Source organism: Sceloporus occidentalis, unplaced genomic scaffold, assembly GCF_023333645.1.
Source record: "Sceloporus occidentalis isolate IW3139 unplaced genomic scaffold, rSceOcc1.0.p SCAF_14, whole genome shotgun sequence".
Lineage (NCBI taxonomy): Eukaryota > Metazoa > Chordata > Lepidosauria > Squamata > Phrynosomatidae > Sceloporus > Sceloporus occidentalis.
Genome location: NW_028316994.1, coordinates 11,621,841 through 11,644,358, shown reverse-complemented (window position 1 = coordinate 11,644,358; position 22,518 = coordinate 11,621,841). Strand labels below are relative to the sequence as shown.

Below are 22,518 nucleotides of genomic sequence, written 5' to 3'. Positions count from 1 at the left end.
TCCATGAATATCCCTTTTCTCTCCCCCAACCATATCCAGGCTCAAGGCAGCTTAAAGAATATTAAAAGCTGAGCGAATTATTCTCTTCCATACACAGAGATAAGACTTTTCAGAAGGAAGTCCTTTCTCTTGTTTTTCCCCCCAATTCCCTGATAATTCAAGCCATGTGTGCTGGCGGTGGAATTTGGAGCCGCTCAAAAAGACAAACAAGAGGAAGGCAGAGAAACCACATTTGCTGAGCTTGTCATTGGAAATGGCCTTATCTATTGAAGGAAGGAGTCGGTGAGTTGAAAGTCCCCTCCATATGTTCACAAACCTGGTTCAGAAAAGCCAAGGAGGAAAGTAGGTCAGCAAGGGAGGGAGGGATTCAGAAAACAGACAGTGTTGGGAAATGTGAGATTATAAGGACAATTGTTGTTCAAGCAGAAGAGAGAGGGAATGGTGCAATCTGGAAATGAGCGGAGCCAAAAACAGCAGAGTGGCAGAGCCATGAAAATCATAGTGTCTAGAGATTATGTATGTATGTATGTATGTATGTATGCATGTATATGGGCGACAGCACGATTTGTTCTGCTTTTCATTCTTCCCTGACCCCTCTGAGTTTAGCTGCAAATTGTTCACAGCAATTGCTCAGTAGAAGAATGACTTTTCTTTTTCTAGAAGCCCTCTATTGTTGTGAGAGCAGGGATGGCGGAGCATTTTATCTCCCTTTGTTTCCCAAGTACTGAGCCAAAGTCACATTTGTGTTCCTATCTGGAATGGACAGAACGTGAGATTTTAAAAAATCTGAATATGGGAAAAACCAGACTGACCAATTTGATGTTTAACTCTTCAAGACCTGGGTTTGAATTAAGTTTGCCAGAGTGACAAATGGAAAAGGCGCCTGTACACTTTAATGGTTATGTTTATTGTTGTTGTGTGCCGTCGAGTTGTTTTCAATGTATAACAACCCTAATGCAAATCTATATCATAGGATTTTCATGGCAATGTTTGTTTAGAGGGGGCTTGACATTGCCATCCTCTGAGGCTGAGAGAGTGTGACCTGTCCAGGGTCACCTAGTGGATTTAACGGCCAAGTGGGGATTCAAACCCTGTTCTCCAGTTATACTCCAATGTTCAAACCACTACAGAGGGAACTTCAACAGATGTTTCTTTTCATGCAACGAAGTAACAAGCAACACTGGTTCAAATTCCCTCTTCTACACAAATATCCTCTTCTAAACTTTAAAGGGACAGGACCTGTCCCAAGTTTTCATTCTGGAAACCCTAGTTTAAATACTTGTGTATCCAACCATGTTATTGCTGAAAAAGAGTTGCCACCCCATCCCCTCCCATGGGGCTCTGCATCTTTAACACCTACGCAACAAGCAGGTACAACATGATCCTTTCTACACTAGGAGCTACACCTGTTGAATTTGGTTGGTGTTAAAGGGGAAAAGGTCAGTTCACTTCATTTTTATGAGTATTTCCCAAAATTAATAAACCACATACTCAAGAAGGAAAGAAGTGGAGGCTTCAGCAATTGAAATGCAGGAAAAAGAGCAACGTCCTATATTCCTTACAATTGATTATTGTGGTATGGCTGATGCAGGTTTGTTGTTGTGTGCCTTCAACTCATTTCTGACTTAAGGCAACCCTATCATGTTCTTAGGAGGAGTTGTTCAGAGGATGTTTGCCATTTCCTTCCCCTGAGGGAGCATGTGATTTGCCCATGGTCATCCAGTGCATTTCATGGTCTCCAGTTGCAGTCCAACACTCAAACCACTATGCATCTCCCTCAAACCCAGGACAATGAAATAATTGGGGCCCTCTCCAAGGTACAAGAACCTTTTGGGCCAGTTCAGCATCTTGGATAATTCTTTGAAAGTTCTGAGTTAAACCCAAGGTTGGATTTGTTGTCCCAAGGAGAGTGGCCCCACCAGCCTCTACTGTTTTCCAGGCTCCTTGGGAAATAAAATCAGATGTATATGGATACCAATATCTAACCAACCCCTCTCTATTTTTTCTTCTTCCCAGGGTGATATAGAAGCCAACATTTCCCCCCGTGGGGCGAGGGATCCCAGAAGAACAGTCATGTCCAAACACCACCTCTTATTAGATTCTGTCCTCTTTTTTGTGTCCCTTCTCCAGCCAGTAGCTACAGGTCACTGCCAGATGTTCAACAGATTCATCTGCAGAAAGCCAGCCCCCTTTGTTCCTGGCCATAACTTCATTGGTGAAGGAGTGGACATCACTACTCTGGCCAGGAAAGGGGCATACGTGGTGGACACCAGCCAGTGGCAGGGAGTTAATGGGACATGCACTCTGTGCCAAAACCCTCTGATGGCTGGGCAGCTCCAGAGACTCCCTCTGGCTGGCGTGGACTGGCGGGCACACGGCGATTGCCATCGGCAAGTGAGCAGCTCCGTGGAGAACTCAGATGTGGATGTAGCCCACGCAGTGGCCAGGGATGTGAACAACGACTGGGAAATCGAACTGGGGTTGCCCAAGGAGGCAAAAAATGACTGGCAGGTAGCACTAGGGCTCTCCAAGGCCCAGGTGGCCTTTGCTGGATCTCGGTCTCGCATGACACTCTATGCACATGGCAAATCTCTCCAAGACAGGTACACCTTTGTGAAGCAAGAAATCTCCTGCAAATTCTATAGGTGAGCATTAGTGGCACCCTGAGGGCCATGAGCAGAGAATCCACTGAGCTGAAGAGGAAGGAAGACTCTCTCATTCACAGAGAGTCCCATGCTTTCTTGGGCAACAGACCAGGTGCTACTAAAACAAGTGAGGTTATGAAGCAGGGGTGGGCAATTGTCTGGGAAGATTAGGGGCTGCATTGACGCACCTCAGAGGACCTTGGAGTGTTGCATTCTCCTGCTGCAAACCTCCCACAACTGAAAACTTATTTTACTGCCCTACAGGGCATGGAGGCAATTTTGCCACATAGTTTGCAGTATAATTACACTGTTATATTAGTTTGGTACTACCTTAATGCCTGGGACCTGCAATTTGTTGTTGGAAATACTTAGGACTCTTTAATAGAGAGCTCTAGTCTACTCCCCTATACTAGGTACCAGGATACCTTGGTTTAATTCTCAGTTCCTCTTATCTGGGAACCCCGAAGAATTGAACTAGAGGTCTCTAACAGAGAAGTCCAAGTGCCTCACAAAACTATAAATCTATAAATCCTAAGATTCTCCAGGAAGAACTCATGGCAGTGAAAATGCCATGGACAGGGTTGCCATTTGTCCTGGAAAGACTGGAAAATCCCAGACTGAAGGGACTAAAATATGTTTCGGCCAGCTAGGCCACTTGAAGCAGTCAATCCCGGATTTCTCCTTCATCACTGGCTGATGGGTAAGTTAAAATATCGCAGTGGCAATGAAACAGGAAACCATGCAATAAGACTGGCAGGAGCCTCATCCCACCCTACAGGCTCTGGTAGCATTTCCACCATATTCTTCCATTCCCTCCATTCTTCCCCTGACAGGCCCAGAAGGTAGAAAAGGGAAGGAGGCAAGCAGAGATGGCCATGTGTAATGTGGTGATTGTTGAGTTTAAGGCCCGATACAGATGAGCCAAAAAGCGCCACCATGGGGCTGATTTTAGGGATCAGGAATGAGGCATGTCTGCATGCTCCCAAGCCCCACTGCACACCCCCAGCAGCATCATGGCTCTCTGTTGTCCACACAGGGGCCGCCATGATGATGTACACATGGCACAGCCTCCGAACAGTACTGCGCCACACATACGTCATCGGTGTGTGCAAGGGCACCCTGGGCGTGTCCCAGAAAGAACCCACTGGAAGCGGGTTCTTTTTATGCCTCCTTTAAGGTTGGTGCGGCCTCCATGTGGGGCAAAAATGAATGGCTGCAGTCCGTACAGCCCTTAAGGCAACACAGTGGAACTTGGCTTTCAAGAGAATAAAGGGATTCCCTTTACTCTCTGCAGCTGCTTCAAAGCCTCCCTCTCTTCACACTAGCTAGGAGAAAAGAAAGCAAAAGAGAGTACAGGGACTGAGGTTGAAATATGTTAGAAAAAGTGCAATGAATAATGTGTTGAATTTGCATAATCAGAATGTAAATTAATAATTACAATACTTTGCATAATATGCACTTTAGATACCTGAACATGAAGGACTGGAATATGGCAACCCTAGGCATGGACCCTGTATAACCACAGGGTGTAGATAGGCTTAGACTACAGTGGTTAACTTTGGTCCCTCAGGTGTTTTGGACGTCAGCTCCCAGAATCCCTGACTGTTATCCAAGCTGGCTGGGGCTTCTGGGAACTGAAGTCCAAAACACCTGGAGGACCAAAGTTTGGGAAACACTAGCCTAGAGTGACAGAGACTGTACTTTGCTTTTAACTTTCTCTTTCTCCTGGCAGGCTAAGACTTTTGCAGAGTCCCTCACTGTTGGCCCAGCACTTCTCCCATGCCGTCGACAGGCTGCCAAGGACATACAACCTTGAAGAATACCAGCACTTTATCAACATCTATGGCACCCACTACATCAGCCACGTACAGCTGGGTGGGCGAGTGCGACACCTTCACGCAGTGCGGACTTGCACCATGGCCTTGGCGGGTTTAACCATTTCCAGGGTCAAGGACTGCTTGAAGTGGGAGGCTAGTTTGGGACACGAATGGCTATTAGGATCCAGTTCCCTCAATTCCAAGTGCCAAGAGCTCTGGGGGACCAATGGCCAAGGGAATTTTTACGACATCTACACCGGTCAGATCACGGAGGTGGTGGGAGGAGACCAGCGGGTAGAGATGCTGTTCTCACAAAATGGAGAGGTCCAGCTCTTTTTGGAATGGATGAAGACGGTCAAAGTAAAGCCTGGCCTGGTCTCCTTCTCCTTACTCCCCCTCCACACCTTGTTGAAACAAACAGACCCAAGGAGGAATTTGCTGAAGCGAGCCATCATGGGTCATATCATCCAGAGGGCCCTTAGGAGAGATTGCCCACAAAACTGCCCACCCTGGAGTACCCAGAGCTCAGACAATAGCTGCACATGTACATGCCACGCCGATGCTGTTGTCAATGACATGTGTTGCGCCTGGGAACGGGGACGGGCACGACTCAGCTTCACCATTTCCAGCGGCTCCAACCTTTGGGGTGACCATTTCACTGCCACCGATGCCTATGTCAAGGTTTTCTTCCAGGATCAAGAAAGGCAAACCAGGGTCATTGGGAACAATAACCACCCCAATTGGTCCGAAACCCTAGATTTTGGGGTCGTCATGCTGCACGGCTACGATCCTTTTACGGTGGAACTCTGGGACAAAGACGTCTGGCGTGACGACCTCTTGCAGAAATGTCGCGGCAGTTTGGTGGCCGGAGGAGGTCCTGTCTGGTTCACCTGCTACTCCTCTCATGGGCGCATTGAATTTTCTTACTTGTTGGAGTGCGGCCGCACCTTGGGAGGCCCCAGCTGCTATGACTATGTTCCCTTACGGCTCCCGACATCATATTTCAGCAATACCAGTTCCCCGATCCGTGCTTTATCCTTGTCCCGTATGTTTAAGGCAGACTACCAACTGCAGGAGTAGACAAGATCCAAACAAAGACTGGGGCATGACCTAGCAAGGGCCGTGGGTAGAGCCATGGAGAAAATGTAGGGTGCATCTACACCAGTGACTCCCAAACTTTAGTCCTTCAGGTGTTTCGGACTTCAGATCCAAGAAGCCCCAGCCAATGTGGCCAAAAGTCTGCAATTCTGGGATGTGAAGCCCAAAACATCTGGAGGACAGAAGTTTAGGAACCACTGACCTGTACTGTAGAAATAATGCTCTTTGACAGGAGTAGATCAAATCCAAAGAAAGCCAAGTATCAGCAGATAAACTACCATGGCTCCACCCTACAGAATGCTGGGATTTGTAGTTTTGGCAGAGAAGGCTAAAGACCTTGTAAAACTGCAAATCCCAGGACTCCATAAGAGTGAGTTAGAGCACTTAAACGGCCTTATTTCTAGGGTGCAGAATGCATTCATAGCCACAATAATAGGATCCAGGTTGGTCCGAGGGTGGCAACTGCTTCGAGATACCGTTTTATATATGGCAATGAGTCTTTTAATTGATTTAAATAAATGAAGAAATGAATAATGATAACAATCTCTGGCTGTTAAGACCTAAACCTACCAAATAAATCTGTTAAGCCTCACTTTTAAAACCAGAAGTGTTTGAATTGGATTCTTATGAATGTGTGAAGTTGGTCTAACTAGCCCAGGGCTAGAAAAGCACAGTCTGCAGGCTCAATTGAGATCTGTCCTGGTTTGGAAGGGTCAGTCCTGATTAATCCCACTTTTTCAGCTGCTTTCTCTCTTCTCCTCTCCCTTTCTCCCCTTGTCCTCAGCTTTCCTCAGATGCTGCAAACTGAAATCCAAAGCACACTGCAGAAGTATTCCAGCTTGAGACCGTTTTAACTGCCCTGGCTCAGTGTTAGGGAATCTTGGGAACGGGAGTTTATTGTGGCACCAGTGCTCTCTGGCAGAGAAGGCTAAATGTCTCATAACACTACAATGCCCAGGATGTCCTCGCATTGAGCCAGGGCAGTTAAAGCGCTCTCCGTTATTTGGTCGAGTCACATCCTCTCAGCCTCAGGGGAAGGCAGTGGCAAACCTCCTCTGAACAAACCTTGCCAAGGAAACCCTATGATAGGGTTGCTTTAGAGCCGCCATAAGCCAAAAAAAGACCTGAAGGCACACAACAACTTGGCCAAGTCACACTCTCTCAGCCTCAGAGGATGACAAGGGCAACCTCCTAGTATAAAATGCTGGGTGGAGACTAGTCTGAATTGGGTTATGAGGCGCCTGCCTCACCTCTTCCCATTGTACTCAGCGTCGCTGGCCGTGAGTCATTCCCAAACCCCAAGTAAGCCACGGAGGCATCCGCAGGGAGGAGGGCAGCCCTCCAGCCCGCTTCTCCTGCCTCGATCTGGGGCTTTACAGGAGGACCCAGATTGCTGGGAACTCACCCACCTTCCTCAGATGGCGCCCTGCTAGAGCGACACTTGGCCCTTCTCTCAGACCTTCCCAGAGGTAGCCATTGAGGGTGACCACGCACCCAGCGAGTGACCTCAGCGGAGAGCTTCCTCCCAGCATAGTCAGAAGCGCAGCACCTCAGTCCTTATATATAGCTTCAAATCTTCTCTTTCTTAAGGTTATGGTGACTATAAAATGGGATACAATGACACACATTTTGCCTTTCCTTTTTCAAAACATAGCTATTAAAATATTTAAACGTAGAAAAGTAGAAAAAAATTGGGGAGAAAAACAAGCCAAATAGGCACCTGGGAAGGTTGAGCCCATAGTGCACTGCTTCTAATTTGCATCTCTCCTCCCTTTTAGCCTATCAACGCGTGGTATTCAAATTTTCGTCCCTTCAGAAGACCGCTCCCCTTCCTATGCAAATAAGGAATATGCAAATAGAGGCGGGGCTCGCTGGCCTTTGGAACGTTCCCGGGAGCGCGCGCGCGCGCGCGCGCAGGGAAGCAGGAACTAGGCGGCGTTTGCAGGGTTTGGGTGCAGAGACGAGGCTGCAAAAAGGAGTGGAGCAGCAGCAGCAGCAGCAGCAGCAGCAACAACAACAACAAGTAAGGGTTGCAAAAGTGAATGGAGGAGGGGGTCGAAGGGGGTGCAGAGCAATTGTTTGCAAGTTATTGTATAACAATGAGCAGCTATTGATTTTGCACCACCAAAAAATAATTTGCTAATTGGTGCCATTGATTTGCACCACCAAAAACTGTAATAATTAATTTGCAAATTATTATTCGGTGGGGCAAAATCAATTGTTGCTCTGAGGCTTCGTTTTGCAAAGATAGATAATTTATTTTGCAATTTTATTTGCAAATTTACAAATTATTATAAATTATTATTATTATTATTATTATTATTATTAATTATTTGCAAATTTGTTTGCAAATTATTATTTGATGGTTGAAATCAGTTGTTACAAGAAGTGGCTAAAAGGAGGCAGGGCCTTGTTTGCAAAGGACTAAGGGTGTTTTTAGATGAAACAAGGGGAAAGGAATAGGGATGGGGGGCAAAGAGAAATGGAAGGGTCCAGACCATGCCTTTGCACCAAAATATCCTGTTTTGAGTGACAGAAGGTGGATCCCAGGAGCGATGCATACCACTGGATTTGTTGATCACAGTGATCTCTTCCCAACCCCCCAAAAGAACACAGAACCACACCTTTCTTCCAAAGTTAGGCTGAAAGATTGTAATTAAAGTTATGGCTGGGTGTGGATCTGTGCTTCCATGATCTGAGTGTCTACCTCCTTCGGAGAGAGGGGTCTCTCTGAGTATAGCCTCATAACAACAGGCGTGAGCTTTGGTGTATGGATAGCAGGGGAAGGTTTCCTCCCTAAATTCCATGAGTAAAACTCCTCCATCCCCAAAAGGCAGATCTAGATTCTGTAAATGTGAGCATGTGTCTGTATTATTGGTGTTAACTGCTGTCATATTGACTTTGGCTTATGGTGACCCTATAGACGAGAGACCTCCAAGTCACCCATCATCAACATCCCTGCTCAGGTTTTGCAGACTCAGGGCAGTAGCTTCCTTGATGGATTCTGTCGACCTGGAATGCAGTCTCCCTCTTTTCCTATTACCTTCTACCTTACCAAGCATTATTGTCTTCTCATGCTCTGTCCAAGTATGATGTTCTCAGTCTCATCTCTGTGTGTATGTGCCTTCAAGTCGCCTGTTGATTTATGGTGACCCCACATGCCAATACTGGAGAGCCAGCGTGACACAGTGGTTTGAGTGTTGGACTATGACTCTGGAGACCAGGGTTCAATTCACAATTCAGTCATGAAACTGACTGGGTGACCTTTGGCAAGTCACACTTTCTCAGCCTCAAGGGAAACCAAAGGCAATCCTCCTCCGAACAAATCTCGCCAAGAAAACCCTGTTGGGAACAACTTTTAGGCACACAACAACAACAATATACCTATACATACACACCTTCTCATGTATGTATGTATGTATGTATCACACACATATGCTTATATTTGTATATGTGTATACACACGCACACACACAAACACAGAGGTAGATTGTATTAGAGGTAGATTGACTCAATCAAAGTAGCCATGACTCTGCCTGAGCATCGCTGCTAAAACGGTATTTTGAAGTTTCTCATTTATATTATTCCCCTAAGTTGAAACTAACTTGATTACAATTAACAACAACACCAATTAAAGTATATTTATATATTTGTGTGCCTATATAAATATAAATAAATAAGTGCATGTGTGTATAGATGATTGAAAAACAAACTCTGGCCAAGATCCCAAATCTGTGTGTAGCTCCACATTTTTTGTTGTGTGCATTTGAGTAATTTCTGACTTGTGGTGACTCTAAACCAAAGCTATCATGGGGGGTTTTGGCAAGATTTGTTCGGAGGAAGTTTGCCATTGCTTTCCCCTGGGCTGAGTGCATGTGACTTGCCCAAGGTCACCCTGTGGGTTACATAGCCAAGCCGGGAATCGAACCCTGGTCCCTAGAGTCATAGTCCAGCATTAAACCACTATGTGCCATTGTAAATCCTCCCACTGTCCAGCAGTAGTTAAGTCCTAGGAGGATCCCCTGCTGTTGTCATTTATTGGTCAGGAAGAAAGAACCCACTTTGAATCCCTTTGTGGGGGAAAAGCAGGATATAAATCCTTGAAATAAATAAAATAATATATATTATATATGGAAGGAGGAGGCAATTGAGAGCATAGAGAAACAGCTGGTCTTAACTTGGTGGTGGTGGGGTTGTTGTGGCTGTTTGGGGTATCGTGAAATGACTTTTCAACATTTTGTGTGCACACAGTCTCCACCTCCAGAATGGGACAGAAACGAAAAGCCCCCGAGGCCCAGAATGGAGAGCCCAGTGCCTCAGGGGCTGAACTGGAGCTGCGCTGGGAATGGGAGACCGGAGGCAACACATGGCAGCAGTTCCCACCTGGGGAGAGCGAGGCTCTGAGCCAGGCGGCCAGGTGAGTTGTTGGGAGTCTCCTCTTGTTGACGTGGCAAGTGCAGCTTGGTAAGGGCTCTCATGTGGTCGTCGGTCTTTCCCACAGGGCTGGGAAGCTGTCCGTAGACATTGGAGAGTCCTGTGTCGATTTGCGCAAGATGGTGCGGCAGGATAAACAGACCAGAGAGGAAACCTGTGTGGCTGCAGCTGTCCGGGATCAGGATTCCTGTGCGCTGTTATTTTGGTTTTATTATTTAAAGGCACACTATAGAATAAATAAATAAATATATCCCACCATACAGACAGAGGAGCAACCTCAGGGGAACACATGAGATTCTCTTCTCATTTTATTCTTGCTGTAATTCTGTGGTTCAGTTAGACTGTGTATGTGAGAGAGACTATGGCTTTAATGCTATATGCATTGTTTCAATATGTAAGTACCTTAGTTGTGTAGCTAAGTAGTGTCTCCTGGCCTGACACCTCCCAGTCCTGACTTAGTGGGCAGCAGCCCACTGTGAGCAACAGGGGTCTGTTCTTCTGTCATTTGGGATGCAGGAGATTGATATTTCCAACCCTATCTCCACAAGAGATCTCCAGTGTAAGAAGGAATTGCAACAGGGATTATGCTTCTGTCACACCAGAAATCACTTGCTCACAATGGCTGCTCACAGTGAAACATCAGTTTGCTGCATCCCAGTCTTCAAGAGAACAGACTCCTGTTGCAGTGCTATCCAGTAAGTCAGGATTGGGGGACTTTTACAATCCCTGCATATTCCTTACATTGTTGAATATGTAGGGATCGTGGATATCAGTCACTTACAGATGTGTGACTTTGCATTATGCGTTTGTAACTGCAGTTGTAAATTCCAGACAGCGCTTGTACTAAATGATAAGCCAAGATTCTAGGAAATTTGGAGCTTGTCATGAGTGACCCTATGGCTATATTGGATTTGTTCCTACACTGACTTTTTCCACTAGCACAAGGAAACCTTTGTTTAGAGCATCATCACAACCAGGCCCAACAAACTAGGATTAACCCTGGTTTACAATTCTGGCATCATCACTCAGTTCATTCATGATAAACCAGGATTCCCTGAGATCTTGGATTATTCTTTTGTGAAAAGAGAGCCTCATCTCATTCCTCTCTTCTGCAGACTTTGTCTGGCAATGGCAAGGAGACCAAGAAGGCAGCTGGTTTGCATATCCTGCAGACACCTGCCTGGCTTTGCAGGCCGCCAGAAATGGTCACAGGGAACCCACAGTGGAAGTGACAGTTGGCAGAACACACTACAAGCTTGACACGACCCGCATGATGCAGATAAACACCCGAACTGCGTTTGAGCGTCAAATGGAACGTAGGGAGTCAGGTAGGAAAGGCCAGGATTTACATTGTGTAGTAGTTGTAACAGTAGTAATACTGGTGTACTTCAGTTAATGAAACCTCTGACAATGAAGCTACTTTTCACAAAGTCCAGCTCCTCTACCTTTTCTTCCTTCTCCTCTGTATAACTGGATATTTTTAGCCACATCAGCATTGAAAGGATTGTGAAGGAGAGCTTCCAGTGTTGGGTTGCAGCAGATCCCTTACCAAGCATGCATGAACAGCAAAACAGAAAAAATGGAAGAGGCAATGAGCTTGTCTCACCAGCTGCTCCCATTTCAAAGCAAGTATAAATCAAGAAGAGTGATACAAATCATAATAAAATAGAAACCAGTGAAGGGTGGTGAAACAAAAGTCATGTCTGGGTGCATTTTTGAAGAGTTTAAGTGGTGTCCTTATTTACTTACATAATGTTTACCTGACCTGGTTGTTTCCTTTCACATATGCATATTGTTAGCTTTGAGTAAAAAGTTTGCCAGACATGTTGACTTGCTCCTTTCCTGGTGAAGGAAACTTTCCCTGTTCTTTCCATGCTCTGTCTGCCTCAGGAACAGATCTACTCCATTTACTGAGGTATAATTGTGCGAGTAATAATAATGGTGATGATGAGGATTTCATTTATTTGTGAATTTATTCACAGCTCTTACACCCTGCTCTTTGCTCAAAACAGAACCACAGCGAGGCTTACAAATTGGTTTTTCACTTTGTCTTCAGATGCTGCAGAGGTTGAGGAAGAAGCTTCCCAGCAGAACAGCAGTGCCTTGAATGCTGCAAGCCCTATTCCTGCTAAGAAGGCTCGGAGCAAAGTGAATGCTCCACCATCTCAAGGCGAGGGGGATAGCAGAGGTAATGACCAAGGAAATGGGTCTTATTGCATTGTTCCATGACTCCAGTCCCTTGCCAGACTGGCCTTGGGATGTAGGCAAATTGTTGATGGTGGTTTATACTAGTGTTCCTCAGGGTAATGGTCCATGGACTAATACTGGTCCGTGAGCCATCATGTGCCAATCCGCAGTATGTTTCCAAGGAGCAATGTGAATATGATAGTCATGAGGCACAAATATGGTACTGGATGCTGTCATATTTTGGGGAAAACAATTACCAGTCTGCTACATCAGATAGCTTGAGAAGCACTAGTTTATACTAGAAACAGAAAATACAAAACAGTACTTCTCATGCAGTCATTACTCCCTGAGTGTATACAACTGTCCTGTGTATTTTCAAGCATGTAAATTTGACTGATAGAATTTGAAACCTGGTTGGTTTTAGAAAGGCAGAGATTCTTCAGGTGCTGACTAAATGTATTTTCATGCTAAGTTCCATGTTTGTCAAGTATGATGGGGAAGCTATGTGCTTCCCTCCTTATTTCTCCCTTAGAAACTGTGAAGACACTGATAGTGAAGGGAAAAGCCCCTGTGGATCCAGAATGCACAGCCAAGCTGGGGAAGGTAAGGCACCTCCTAACACAGCATTTGGCAAATGTAAAAAACCTTTTTTGCCACAATTTTGGGGCCCCTGGACCATTTTAAGATTGTGAAAGGCATATACATACATACATACATACACACACATACATACATACAAGCAGGAAATTACTTCTACTCGCTTTCTGTTCTTAAAGTGGCCTCTTGTGGGCCTAAATTGGCCAGGAGAGTGGCTGAAAACCATAGTGAAACTCCCCATGCCACCCTAGAGGGTATTGGGGGCAATTTTTGTGACTTTCTTTGGCAGAAGGAGTAGCAGTAGGGGAATGTGTCCCTCCAAGATATTCTGAGGGGCTAGTGCAGTTGTCCACTCCATGCAAGCATTAATGCAAAAACACACCAGGAATGTAAGAATTGACATTTTGGAATCAGAACAGTCAGACAGTCCACATCAGTATTTAGTCTAGCAGCACTACCTAGCAAGACACAACATGAAACCCACAAGCGGAAACCCATACCTCATTACCGAAGCAGTTGGTGCTAGGGATCAGTAGCTGAGAGACCCAGGGCCAGTGGTACTCATACATTTTACCCTTGGGGACCCCCTTTACATCTACGTGCGGATGTTGCTCCCCCACTCAAATGTAGTATAGCTTACAGTTGTAAACTACTTAGACACTGTTGGTTCAGTATGAAGCGGTATATAAATGAAGCTGTTTTTGTTTGTTGGTATATGAATAAAAATATTTTCCTTATGTAATGTGCGTATTTTCATTTGCATATTCATGTATAGTCATATTTTAACATTTTGTAAGGAAATAGCATTGTTCAAATGAGAACAGTTTTATTTTAGTCAAGTCAGTATTTGACTCAATGCATGTGAAATTTTTACTCATAAAGCTTGGAAAGAGGGGGAGGGATCAGATCCTCAAGGTCTTGCACCCCCCTTGAGCAACTCTCTCTCAGGGGTCCCACCCCACTGTTTGATAACCACTGCCCTAGGCCAAAGTTGGCCTCTTCAGGGAAGCAGCTTTGTTAGTTCCATTTCCTCATACTGTACCTTTGCTGAGGAAACAACCCATTTGCTCTTCATCTTTCTCTGTTTTCATCCATTCTCCCTACCTGCAAAAGGCTCATGTTTATTGTGAAGGGGACGACGTTTACGATGTGATGTTAAATCAGGTGAGCAAGCTGTACCTACTTTTCTCCAACCCTGGGGCCACTGGGATGGTTATATTGGAGCGTAGTAGGTCTGCATGCATTAACTCTCATGGGAGGATTCTGTTAAAGGGGTTAGAGTTGGTTCCTCAGAGCCTTTCTTTAGCTTCTTGAGAGGAAGATATCAGAATGTGCTTGCTTTGAAATAGCAGAGCTTGCATCTCCACTGCAGAATTAATGCAGTTTGATACCACTTTTAACTGCCATGGCTCAAGACTTCTGGGATTCTGGGATTTATAGTTTGTTGTGATACCAACTGTTAGAGAGCTCTGGTGCCACAATAAAGTAAAATTCCAGGATTCCATAGGTTGGAGGCATGACATTTAAAGCAGTGTCAAATTGCATTGTTTCATTTTTGTAGCAGCAGCCAGAGATGAAAACATTTCTGACTCCTGCTTCTTATCTCCTTGGCTTCTCCCAGACAAATGTCCAGTTCAACAACAACAAATACTACCTCATCCAGCTGTTGGAGGATGACGGAGTACGGAACTACAGCGTTTGGATGCGCTGGGGACGAGGTGAGCCAGAATCGAGAACTTGGTTTCTGAGAGATAAGAATAGAGAGTTTACAGGCGAGGGAATGGGAGCACATTTTGTTTTTCTTTTCAAAAAGAAAGAGCAAGGCCTGAGCTGTCCTTGGAGTCATGTCCTCTGACTCAGAATAGTGGTGTTCATTTTCAGATGTTGCTATGGTGGCCATGAGTAGAGGTAATTTTTAGGAGGAAAAGAAACAGATGAAATCTTAGTGGAGATTTCTACCAAGGGCTTAATGTGAGTATCATTTTGAAGTTTAGGGTTATTATTTCTGGGACTGCATCTACATTGCAGAATTAATGCACTTTGACACCATGTTAACTGTCATGGCTCTATACTGTGGAATCTTGGGATTTATAGCTCCTTGACAGAGAAGGCTCAATATCTCACAAAACTACAAATCTCAGTATTTCATAGCACTGATCCATGGCTGTTAAAACAGTGTCAAACTGCATTAAATCTGCAGTGTAGATGCAGCTTTGTTAACAAATTATGGGAACAACATGAGTTATCCCCGAAAAACACCGGATTCCATCTAATCTGGGAAGTTAAGGAGGATAAGCTCTGGTTAGTGCTTGGATGGGACACTACCAATGAATATCAGGTGCTGTAGGCTATATTTTAGAGGAAGGAACTGACAAAACCTGAGTATTCCTTGACTAAAAAAAATCTATGAAATTCATAGGGTCACCATAAGTCATCAGGTAACTTGAAGACACCCCACACACCCATTGCTTTCATGCCTTGCTTGAAATTTTCACATTGATGGCTGGCCATTTTCAAAGACAGAATATTGAACTGGCCTAATATGACAGTGCAGGTCTTATATTCTTTGGGTCTAAATCTTATTCCTTCCAAACAGAGTTTCTGGGTTCTCTGATTAGATTTGAAACATGAGTCCTTTCCCATATCATCCCACATTGCTATGGCTGTTCTGAACTTTTGCCCATTTATTTGTTCATTTGTCAATTTTCTCTTTCTTGTCTCTTTCTTTCCTGTTCTCCTAGTTGGTAAGCCAGGTCAACACTCACTTGTGAGTTGTGCTGGGGACCTAGCGAAAGCCAAAGACATCTTCACCAAAAAGTGAGTCAAACCAAAAGTTAGGAAAATTTCCTCAACCCATCCAGTGTCTCCATTTCTTGATTTCTTCCATCTTTTTCACTTAGATTCCTGGACAAAACCAAGAACGAGTGGGCCAAGCGTTGCAACTTCCAGAAGGTTTCAGGGAAATATGATCTCCTTCACCTGGACTATGAAGCCAATGATGCAGTGAGACATTGGGGTGGGAAGTGGTGGTGGGGGAACCTTACTGGTCAAAGGGATGTTTTGCCTCATAATTTCTTGTTTTATATGCCTGCTAGGTTGAAGAGGAAGCTGCCCCACAGAAAACCAGCTCGTGTCCCAAGCCAGTGTCACTGCTGGAGCCACGGGTGCAAGCCTTGGTGCAGCTGATATGTAACATCCGTACCATGGAGGAGATGGTGATGGAGATGAAATACGACACCAGGAAGGCTCCTTTAGGTAAAAAGGGCCCCAACTTCTTGCTGTTATATGCTGTCAAGTCAATTCCAACCTATGGCACATCCTGCCACCCTTAGTGGTGGTGGCTGTGGTGTTATTTTCTCAATAATGAGGCTCAGGATGGCTTGCAACATGCAAGTTAAGTTTCCCTTATCCATAATGATTAGGACCAGAAATGTTTTGGATTTCAGATTTAATTTCATTTCTGAAATAAAGGGTTAACATCACTGTTGCTGGCTGTATATATTGGATGGAGGTGCTGGGATTCTTGAGCACAGCTAGATATATAAATGTCAATTTGGGGTCAGGCCAAAGGCTTCTGTTTAGATCGCTGCTCCTTGTCTCGGTAACCAGAAACTGGGCTTTGTGCTTTTCCAAGTAAGCATATAGTTCAAGAAAGTGTCTAGGTACAAATTTCACAAATATGCCCTCTTGTGAGATTGTAAACCCATCCACCCTGCTGCCTTCAACCCAGTACCTCTCTCCCATCTCTACTCCAGGAAAGCTAACTGCTGAACAGATCCGGGCAGGGTACCAGTCCCTGCAGAAGGTGGAGGCATGCCTCAAACGGAAGCAGACTGGCCAGACTTTGCTGGAGGCTTGCAATGAATTCTACACCCGGATTCCCCATGATTTTGGGTTAGTGCTGCCAAACTGGAATGACTGATGTGCCATAACCCCAATGTGTAATCGACACTGGTGCACATCAGGGCACTCCTAATGCGCATCCAGACACTGTCCAGGGAGTGCCAGAGTGCAACAGAATGCTCATTGTGCATTGGAACAGATGCACATCTGTGCAATTCAGTAATGTTATTGTTGCATTTCTGCAACTTAGCTATGGATTTGTAAAGTCGTAAAATGTATATCATGATGTAGAATCTTGGTCATCCAACTTACTTCCGAAATCAGTTATTATAAAAGACACTTTGCCTATCTTTACCCAACCAAGATGGATGCAACATTGATTAGTCCATATTTTGTGGGAAGAAGTGGCTGTCCCCCCCTCTCTATTACACAATATATTATATTATTTCCAAAGTTTCTGTCCTGATGTTTCTTGCGAAGTGATTTACAGTAATATGAGTTTTAGTAGCTACTGGGTGTATCTTTCTTTCTTTAACTGCTGACATGATGTATACATTTGGAGCTTGAGGGGGTTTTCTAATATTGCTGAATTTGTTTGTTATCAGTAGTTCTCTGAGAAGTAGGTGGGTGTTAAGTGATTAATATAAAAATAAAATTAAGCACAAAATAAAAATAATAACACAAGGAGATTATTTTTTTTAAAAAAAAATAAGATGCAGGTATAGAAATGGCAGATATGAGGTCACAACAAAGTGTCAGCTACTTTGCCTGATACCTAAATAACAACAAAGCTGGTGCAAGGCTTTCATGTTTAGGGGTAGAGTTACATAAACTGGTAGGTGCTATCACCCAAAAAGGACCTGTTTCCAGTCACCAGATTCTGACCTCCAGAAGTTGGGACACTCAGAAAAGGGCTCCAAATGAGATGTTGAATCAGGGTAGGCAACCTTGGGAGTCTAGGGAGAGTAGCCCCCAAGAGATTTTGGGGGGATACTCCCTATTCCCCACAAAAAACCCTCAAATTCTTTTTGCTCCCCAATGCCCTTTAGGAGCTATGGAGGGCATTTTGCAACATTTGTACTTCCCCAAGCCATTTTAGCCACAAGAGAGGCCTTTTTTTCAAAACTGTACATCTAGTTTCTAAAAAAATAAAGCTTTTCTGCATCTAAAATGGAGGAAGGGGGCTCCAAAATGTTGTGAAAATGTTCCCCTCTCTAGAGGGCATTTTGCTCACCCCTGTCTTAAATGAAAGGGAAAGTGTGCCCACATCCATTCAGTCCTGTGATCTTTCCTTAGTCCCCCTTTTCACCACCTCCTTCCTTTACAGACTGAAAACTCCTCCACTGATACACACAGAAGATGAACTAAAAGAGAAACTACAGTTGCTGGAGGTAAGGATACTGAAATGAAACAGCACAGCCAGAACCAGAAAATTGGACGACCTGAATATTTGGATAGCACAGGTTCCAAAATCAAGATAAGAAATGGCTTCATCATCAAATGGGAAACCAATATACTAGTGCTGTTGCTAGGCTCCAACTGGAAAATGACATTGCTGGTTAGGAATTCGCAGTATTTTTTAAATCTGATGGTCTCAAGCCTTCTAAGCTCTTATTCCAAGATTTGTGGGGTTGTGATTTCTGTTGTATTAAATTGGAAATGCATGGCCTTAGGAGCAATAGTTTAAAGCTGCCAGTTTTCCAGTCAGCATAGTCATTGATTGTCCAGGCTGGTTGAGTGTGGGATTGTAATCATCCGCATAACTTTCCCCAGTTCTGACTCTGTTTATCATGTTCACCCTAGTTGGAGGACAGATGGAGGGTGGATGGATAGGTGAGGGGCAGGTGGTAGAGTCAAATTGGGCAAATAGGACATAAAAATTCGTTAGTTTGAGGAGCAAATCTGTGTGTTTGTGCCTGGTGCTCCCTTTTGGTTTCCTGCTTTTCAAGGCCCTGAGCGAGATCCGGATCGGTATCAAAGCATTGCGGTCAGAGCAGCTGGATCAAGAACACCCACTGGACCGGAGCTACCGTGGATTGAATTGTGAACTCCAGCCCTTGGAGAGGGATAGTCCTGACTTCCAGGTGAACATTCGGGATGGAGCTATGGGAGGGAATGATAGTGCTTAGCCTGGGATGAGGGAAACCTTCAATTTGCCAGATATTTTGGATTACAACTCCCATGGTTGCTTAAAAGTGGCCATGTTGGACAGGGATTCTGGGGCCAAAGGCTCTCCTCCTCCAGCTGACTTCTGACTTAAGTTTTAAGAGAGCTCCTTCTCTTTCTTTCCATTTCTCTGGCACAGGTACTAGAGCGCTACCTGTCCTCCACCCATGCCCCTACCCACAAAGATTACACGATGACTCTGATGGAAGTCTTTGTGCTAAATAAGGCGAGTGCCTGTTCTGACTCTGCCTTCCGTTCTGACCTACCCAACCGGTGAGTGGAAGGAGTGGAGCTAAGTTGAACAGAACTCAGAGAGAAACCAGAGCCAGAGATGTGCTCTAAACTGATGCTTTTATCTGATTACTTTCATTTGCAGGATGCTGCTATGGCATGGATCTCGCTTGGGCAACTGGGCAGGGATTCTGAGTCAGGGATTGCGTGTGGCACCGCCAGAAGCACCCGTCACTGGCTACATGGTGAGTCTGATTAGAAGTCTTCTGGAGTGGCCCTTCTCTGTGTCCCACCAGTGTGGGCACTAGGCTGGCAGAGGAGGTGGGAAGAGGGCCTTCTTTGCTTTGGCATCCCAGTTGTGGAATTCCTGCCCTTTAAAGACCTGATTGGCACCAATGCTGGTGTCATTCTAGCACCAAGCAAAATCATTACTTTTTACTAAATCTTTTGGGGTTTAATTGATTCCATTTGTCTGAATATGTGCATGATTTTAAATTGTGTTTCAGTTTGTCAAGGTGTGTAATATATTTTTAGTCTGTTTATTTTGTTTTTGCTGTTTGAATAGTTTAGAATTGATTTTATTGTATGAAACCCTGAGCTTTATGGATATAGAGGGCAAAATAATGATGATAATAATGATAATTTACCTGTCTTCTCTCTAGTAATGATAAAATAATAATTTACCTTTATCTATGAGTAGGGGCATGGACAGTTCTACATATACTCACTTCTACATATATTCAAGCTGCACTGTGCTCTAATATATATATTTTCTTCTTTCTCTCCATCGCCAAGTTTGGAAAAGGGATCTATTTCGCAGACATGTCCTCTAAGAGTGCCAATTACTGCTTTGCAACCCGTGAAAAAGACACTGGCCTGCTGTTGCTTTCGGAGGTGAGACCTATGTCCCTTTGGGAGTTGAATTAACAGAGCTCTGTGGGATACACTGACAAGGGCCAAGAAGGCACTGTCTGTGTGTGGATGGATAGTCTAAATCAAGTGGAACCTGGTGTTGCTGAACTAGGAGGTCCCCCCTACCATTTGCACTTTAAATTGGATTACATGTTAAGGGACTAATCATAAGGGGCTGCAAGGGCCAACTAGTCTCCTGCAATGCAGGAATACAAAATTACAACACTCCTGAACAATGCCCATTACATGTTCTCTGCACTGTTTTGAACACTGAATGAAATACGTAACCCCTGAATTGGTACTTAGGCTTTTGCTTTCTTGCAGGTGGCTTTGGGTGAGTGCAATGAACTGCTAGAGGCAAATCCTGAAGCAGAAAAATTACTGGCTGGAAAACATAGTACCAAAGGCCTTGGAAAGCTAGCCCCATCTCCAGACAGCAGCATCACACTGTGAGTTTTGGTTTGGGGAGATATGAGGGAAGCTGACCTGATTGAAATTACCAAGTTTCTAGCGCTTAAGGCATCATAGGCCCTTATCACACAAGCAAAATTTGAAATTATCCCAAGGTCAGTGTGAAGGCAATGTAGGGGCAATCATGGGGTTTCAAGTTTGTTTATCACACAATGCTAAATGCAATCAGGAGCCATCTTAAACACAATTGGGGATCATTCCAGGGTCATTCCAGGGTCATGTAAAGTTTCAGGTTTTTTTATCACACGACGCCAAATGCAGTCAGGAGCCATCCTAAACACAATCAGAGGGTAATTCCAGGGTTAGGTAAATTCGGGGAAAAAGAGGATTTACCTAACCTTGGAATGACCCCCAATTGTGTTAAGATGGCTCCTGATTGAAACCCCATGATTGCCCCTTCATTGCCTTCAGACTGACTCAAGGATAACTTCAAATTTTGCTCGTGCGACAAGGGCCATAGCTAGATTGGGAGAGGAGACAGTAAGTGATAATCTCAAAATCAGGGCCAGAAGTGAAACAAACAAGAGGTATTTTAAATGCCCATCCCAACCTATCAAGAGTACCATCAGTTATGGTAAGTCAGGCATATTAAGGCAGAATGCTACTTTCCTTGCATATTGTGTGGAATGTGTCTGGAGCTGTGCAGCTGTGAATAGAATGGCTTCCCTTTATGTATTTCAAGTGTAATCATTGCCCCCTAGATATGTACCATACCCACTTAAGAGAAGAAAGGCCATATGTCTCTGTGACAAAAATACATTTGACTTCAAAACTTCACATTGTTACCTGACCTGAAGTCCACTCAGACTTATGGTCTCCCTATCCTAGTTTTCTTGGAAATTTTTCCCCAAGGTTTGCCACTGCTCTCCTTTACGACTGAGAGAGCAGGACTTCAACAATATCCCACGGCATGTTTTTATAGCTGATGAATTCAAACTATTCTTTCCTAGAGTCCTAGTCCAACACTCAAAACTACTACATGCTTGCTTTCCAAAGGTTAACATCTAAGTTAAAAATGCCTTGTTTCTTTTGTTACACATTTCTTAACCTGTTAGTAAGATAAAGGAGAGAAAGTAGAAAAAGCTTGCATTGAGAAAGGTGTGCTTAATTGGCAACCCCCTTAAGGGTCTAAGACAGGGAAAACAATGGCTGTGTGTGACTCATCCCAGTTGTCCTTGTGTTTTTTGGGTGATAGGCATGGTGCTGTGGTGCCCTTAGGACCTGCTATAGAAACTGGAGTATTGAACCTTCATGGCTACACTCTGAACTATAATGAGTTCATTGTCTATGATCCACGACAGGTGCGTATGAAGTATCTCCTCAAGGTGCACTTCAACTTTACCCAGCTCTGGTGAAACGCAAAATGAACAGCTACTGCAAGTGTGTCAAATGAACATTGACACCTATTTAAAAAACATTTCAAGTGCCTTCAAGATGAAATTCAATCCCTTCAAGACCGCAGTTGAGGAACGATTTGTGATATTTAACTTAAACTGACAAGCTGACTCTTAAGGGAGCTGCGGTTAATACTCGTTCACAGTGATGGCCACTGTGTTGTGTTTATAGTGACAAGGCCTGGTGAACTTAACCAGTGAAGGTGCCCAATCTCTCCGTTTTACTTGCTTCCATTGGAACTATAGTTGCCTTGGTAAAGAAATGTAAAATGGCTAACATCACTATTTTCCAATAAATGTGAAGTAAATGCTTCTGCCTTCAGTCTGGTATGTGCCAGTGGCTGTACATATTTTATTATCCTATATTTGCTATGTTGACAGGGAAAAGAGGTAGGTATCAGGTATGTTCTTCAGACTGAAATTTTAATTCCATCTTCCTTCTAGTGACCTCGCGGGAACGGTTAAAATGGATTTGTCACAAGTCTGAATAGTAGGTTATGTCTGAAAAAAGATGAACATTTCTAAAAAGCCTGGAGTTTATTGGGACAATTTTGAGTGTCTTCACATCTCCCCTGAATTCAGTCCCAGTGCTCTTCTTTCTGAACCACAGTGACTCTTTTAATAAATATGAGAACAGAGAAGTTGAAGGATTATTTTTTAAACCATTCAGAAAGGCTTAAAATCATGTGCAGAGGACATAAGTGAACTTGACTGGCTTGAAAC

The 22,518-nt window shown here is 44.3% G+C and overlaps 2 protein-coding genes and 1 non-coding gene across 6 annotated transcripts; 2 read left to right on the top strand and 1 right to left on the bottom strand.

The window, feature by feature from the left end:
- Nucleotides 1-200: 200 nt before the first annotated feature.
- On the top strand, nt 201-6,183 carry LOC149303951 (perforin-1-like). 3 transcript variants are annotated; one of them, XM_089481020.1, is made up of 3 exons: nt 201-282; nt 2,017-2,645; nt 4,378-6,183. In XM_089481020.1, exons 2-3 carry the CDS (start codon nt 2,074-2,076, stop codon nt 5,540-5,542), a joined length of 1,737 nt encoding a protein of 578 aa, XP_089337146.1. In that variant the 5' UTR covers nt 201-282; nt 2,017-2,073; the 3' UTR covers nt 5,543-6,183. The 3 variants fall into 3 exon arrangements, with proteins under 3 accessions (XP_089337146.1, XP_089337145.1, XP_089337144.1); XM_089481019.1 differs by lacking the exon at nt 201-282 and adding an exon at nt 439-516 and having other exon boundaries at nt 2,017-2,603; XM_089481018.1 differs by lacking the exon at nt 201-282 and adding an exon at nt 439-516.
- A 580-nt stretch (nt 6,184-6,763) lies between these two features.
- LOC149303950 (Nuclear RNase P) lies at nt 6,764-7,090 on the bottom strand. Its single transcript, XR_016272029.1, has one exon.
- Nucleotides 7,091-7,463: 373 nt separating this feature from the next.
- LOC149303949 (poly [ADP-ribose] polymerase 2-like) lies at nt 7,464-22,130 on the top strand. Of its 2 annotated transcripts, XM_089480012.1 has the most exons (19): nt 7,464-7,583; nt 9,812-9,977; nt 10,062-10,183; nt 11,110-11,322; nt 12,051-12,182; nt 12,714-12,784; nt 13,892-13,942; nt 14,400-14,496; nt 15,520-15,595; nt 15,679-15,781; nt 15,874-16,033; nt 16,534-16,672; nt 17,949-18,012; nt 18,571-18,705; nt 18,927-19,060; nt 19,164-19,263; nt 19,814-19,912; nt 20,255-20,379; nt 21,597-22,130. In XM_089480012.1, the coding sequence occupies exons 2-19, from the start codon at nt 9,826-9,828 to the stop codon at nt 21,754-21,756; spliced, it is 2,133 nt and encodes a 710-aa protein (XP_089336138.1). In that variant the 5' UTR covers nt 7,464-7,583; nt 9,812-9,825; the 3' UTR covers nt 21,757-22,130. The 2 variants fall into 2 exon arrangements, with proteins under 2 accessions (XP_089336138.1, XP_089336139.1); XM_089480013.1 differs by lacking the exons at nt 7,464-7,583; nt 9,812-9,977; nt 10,062-10,183; nt 11,110-11,322 and adding an exon at nt 11,487-11,619 and having other exon boundaries at nt 21,597-22,129.
- The last annotated feature ends 388 nt before the right edge of the window (nt 22,131-22,518 follow it).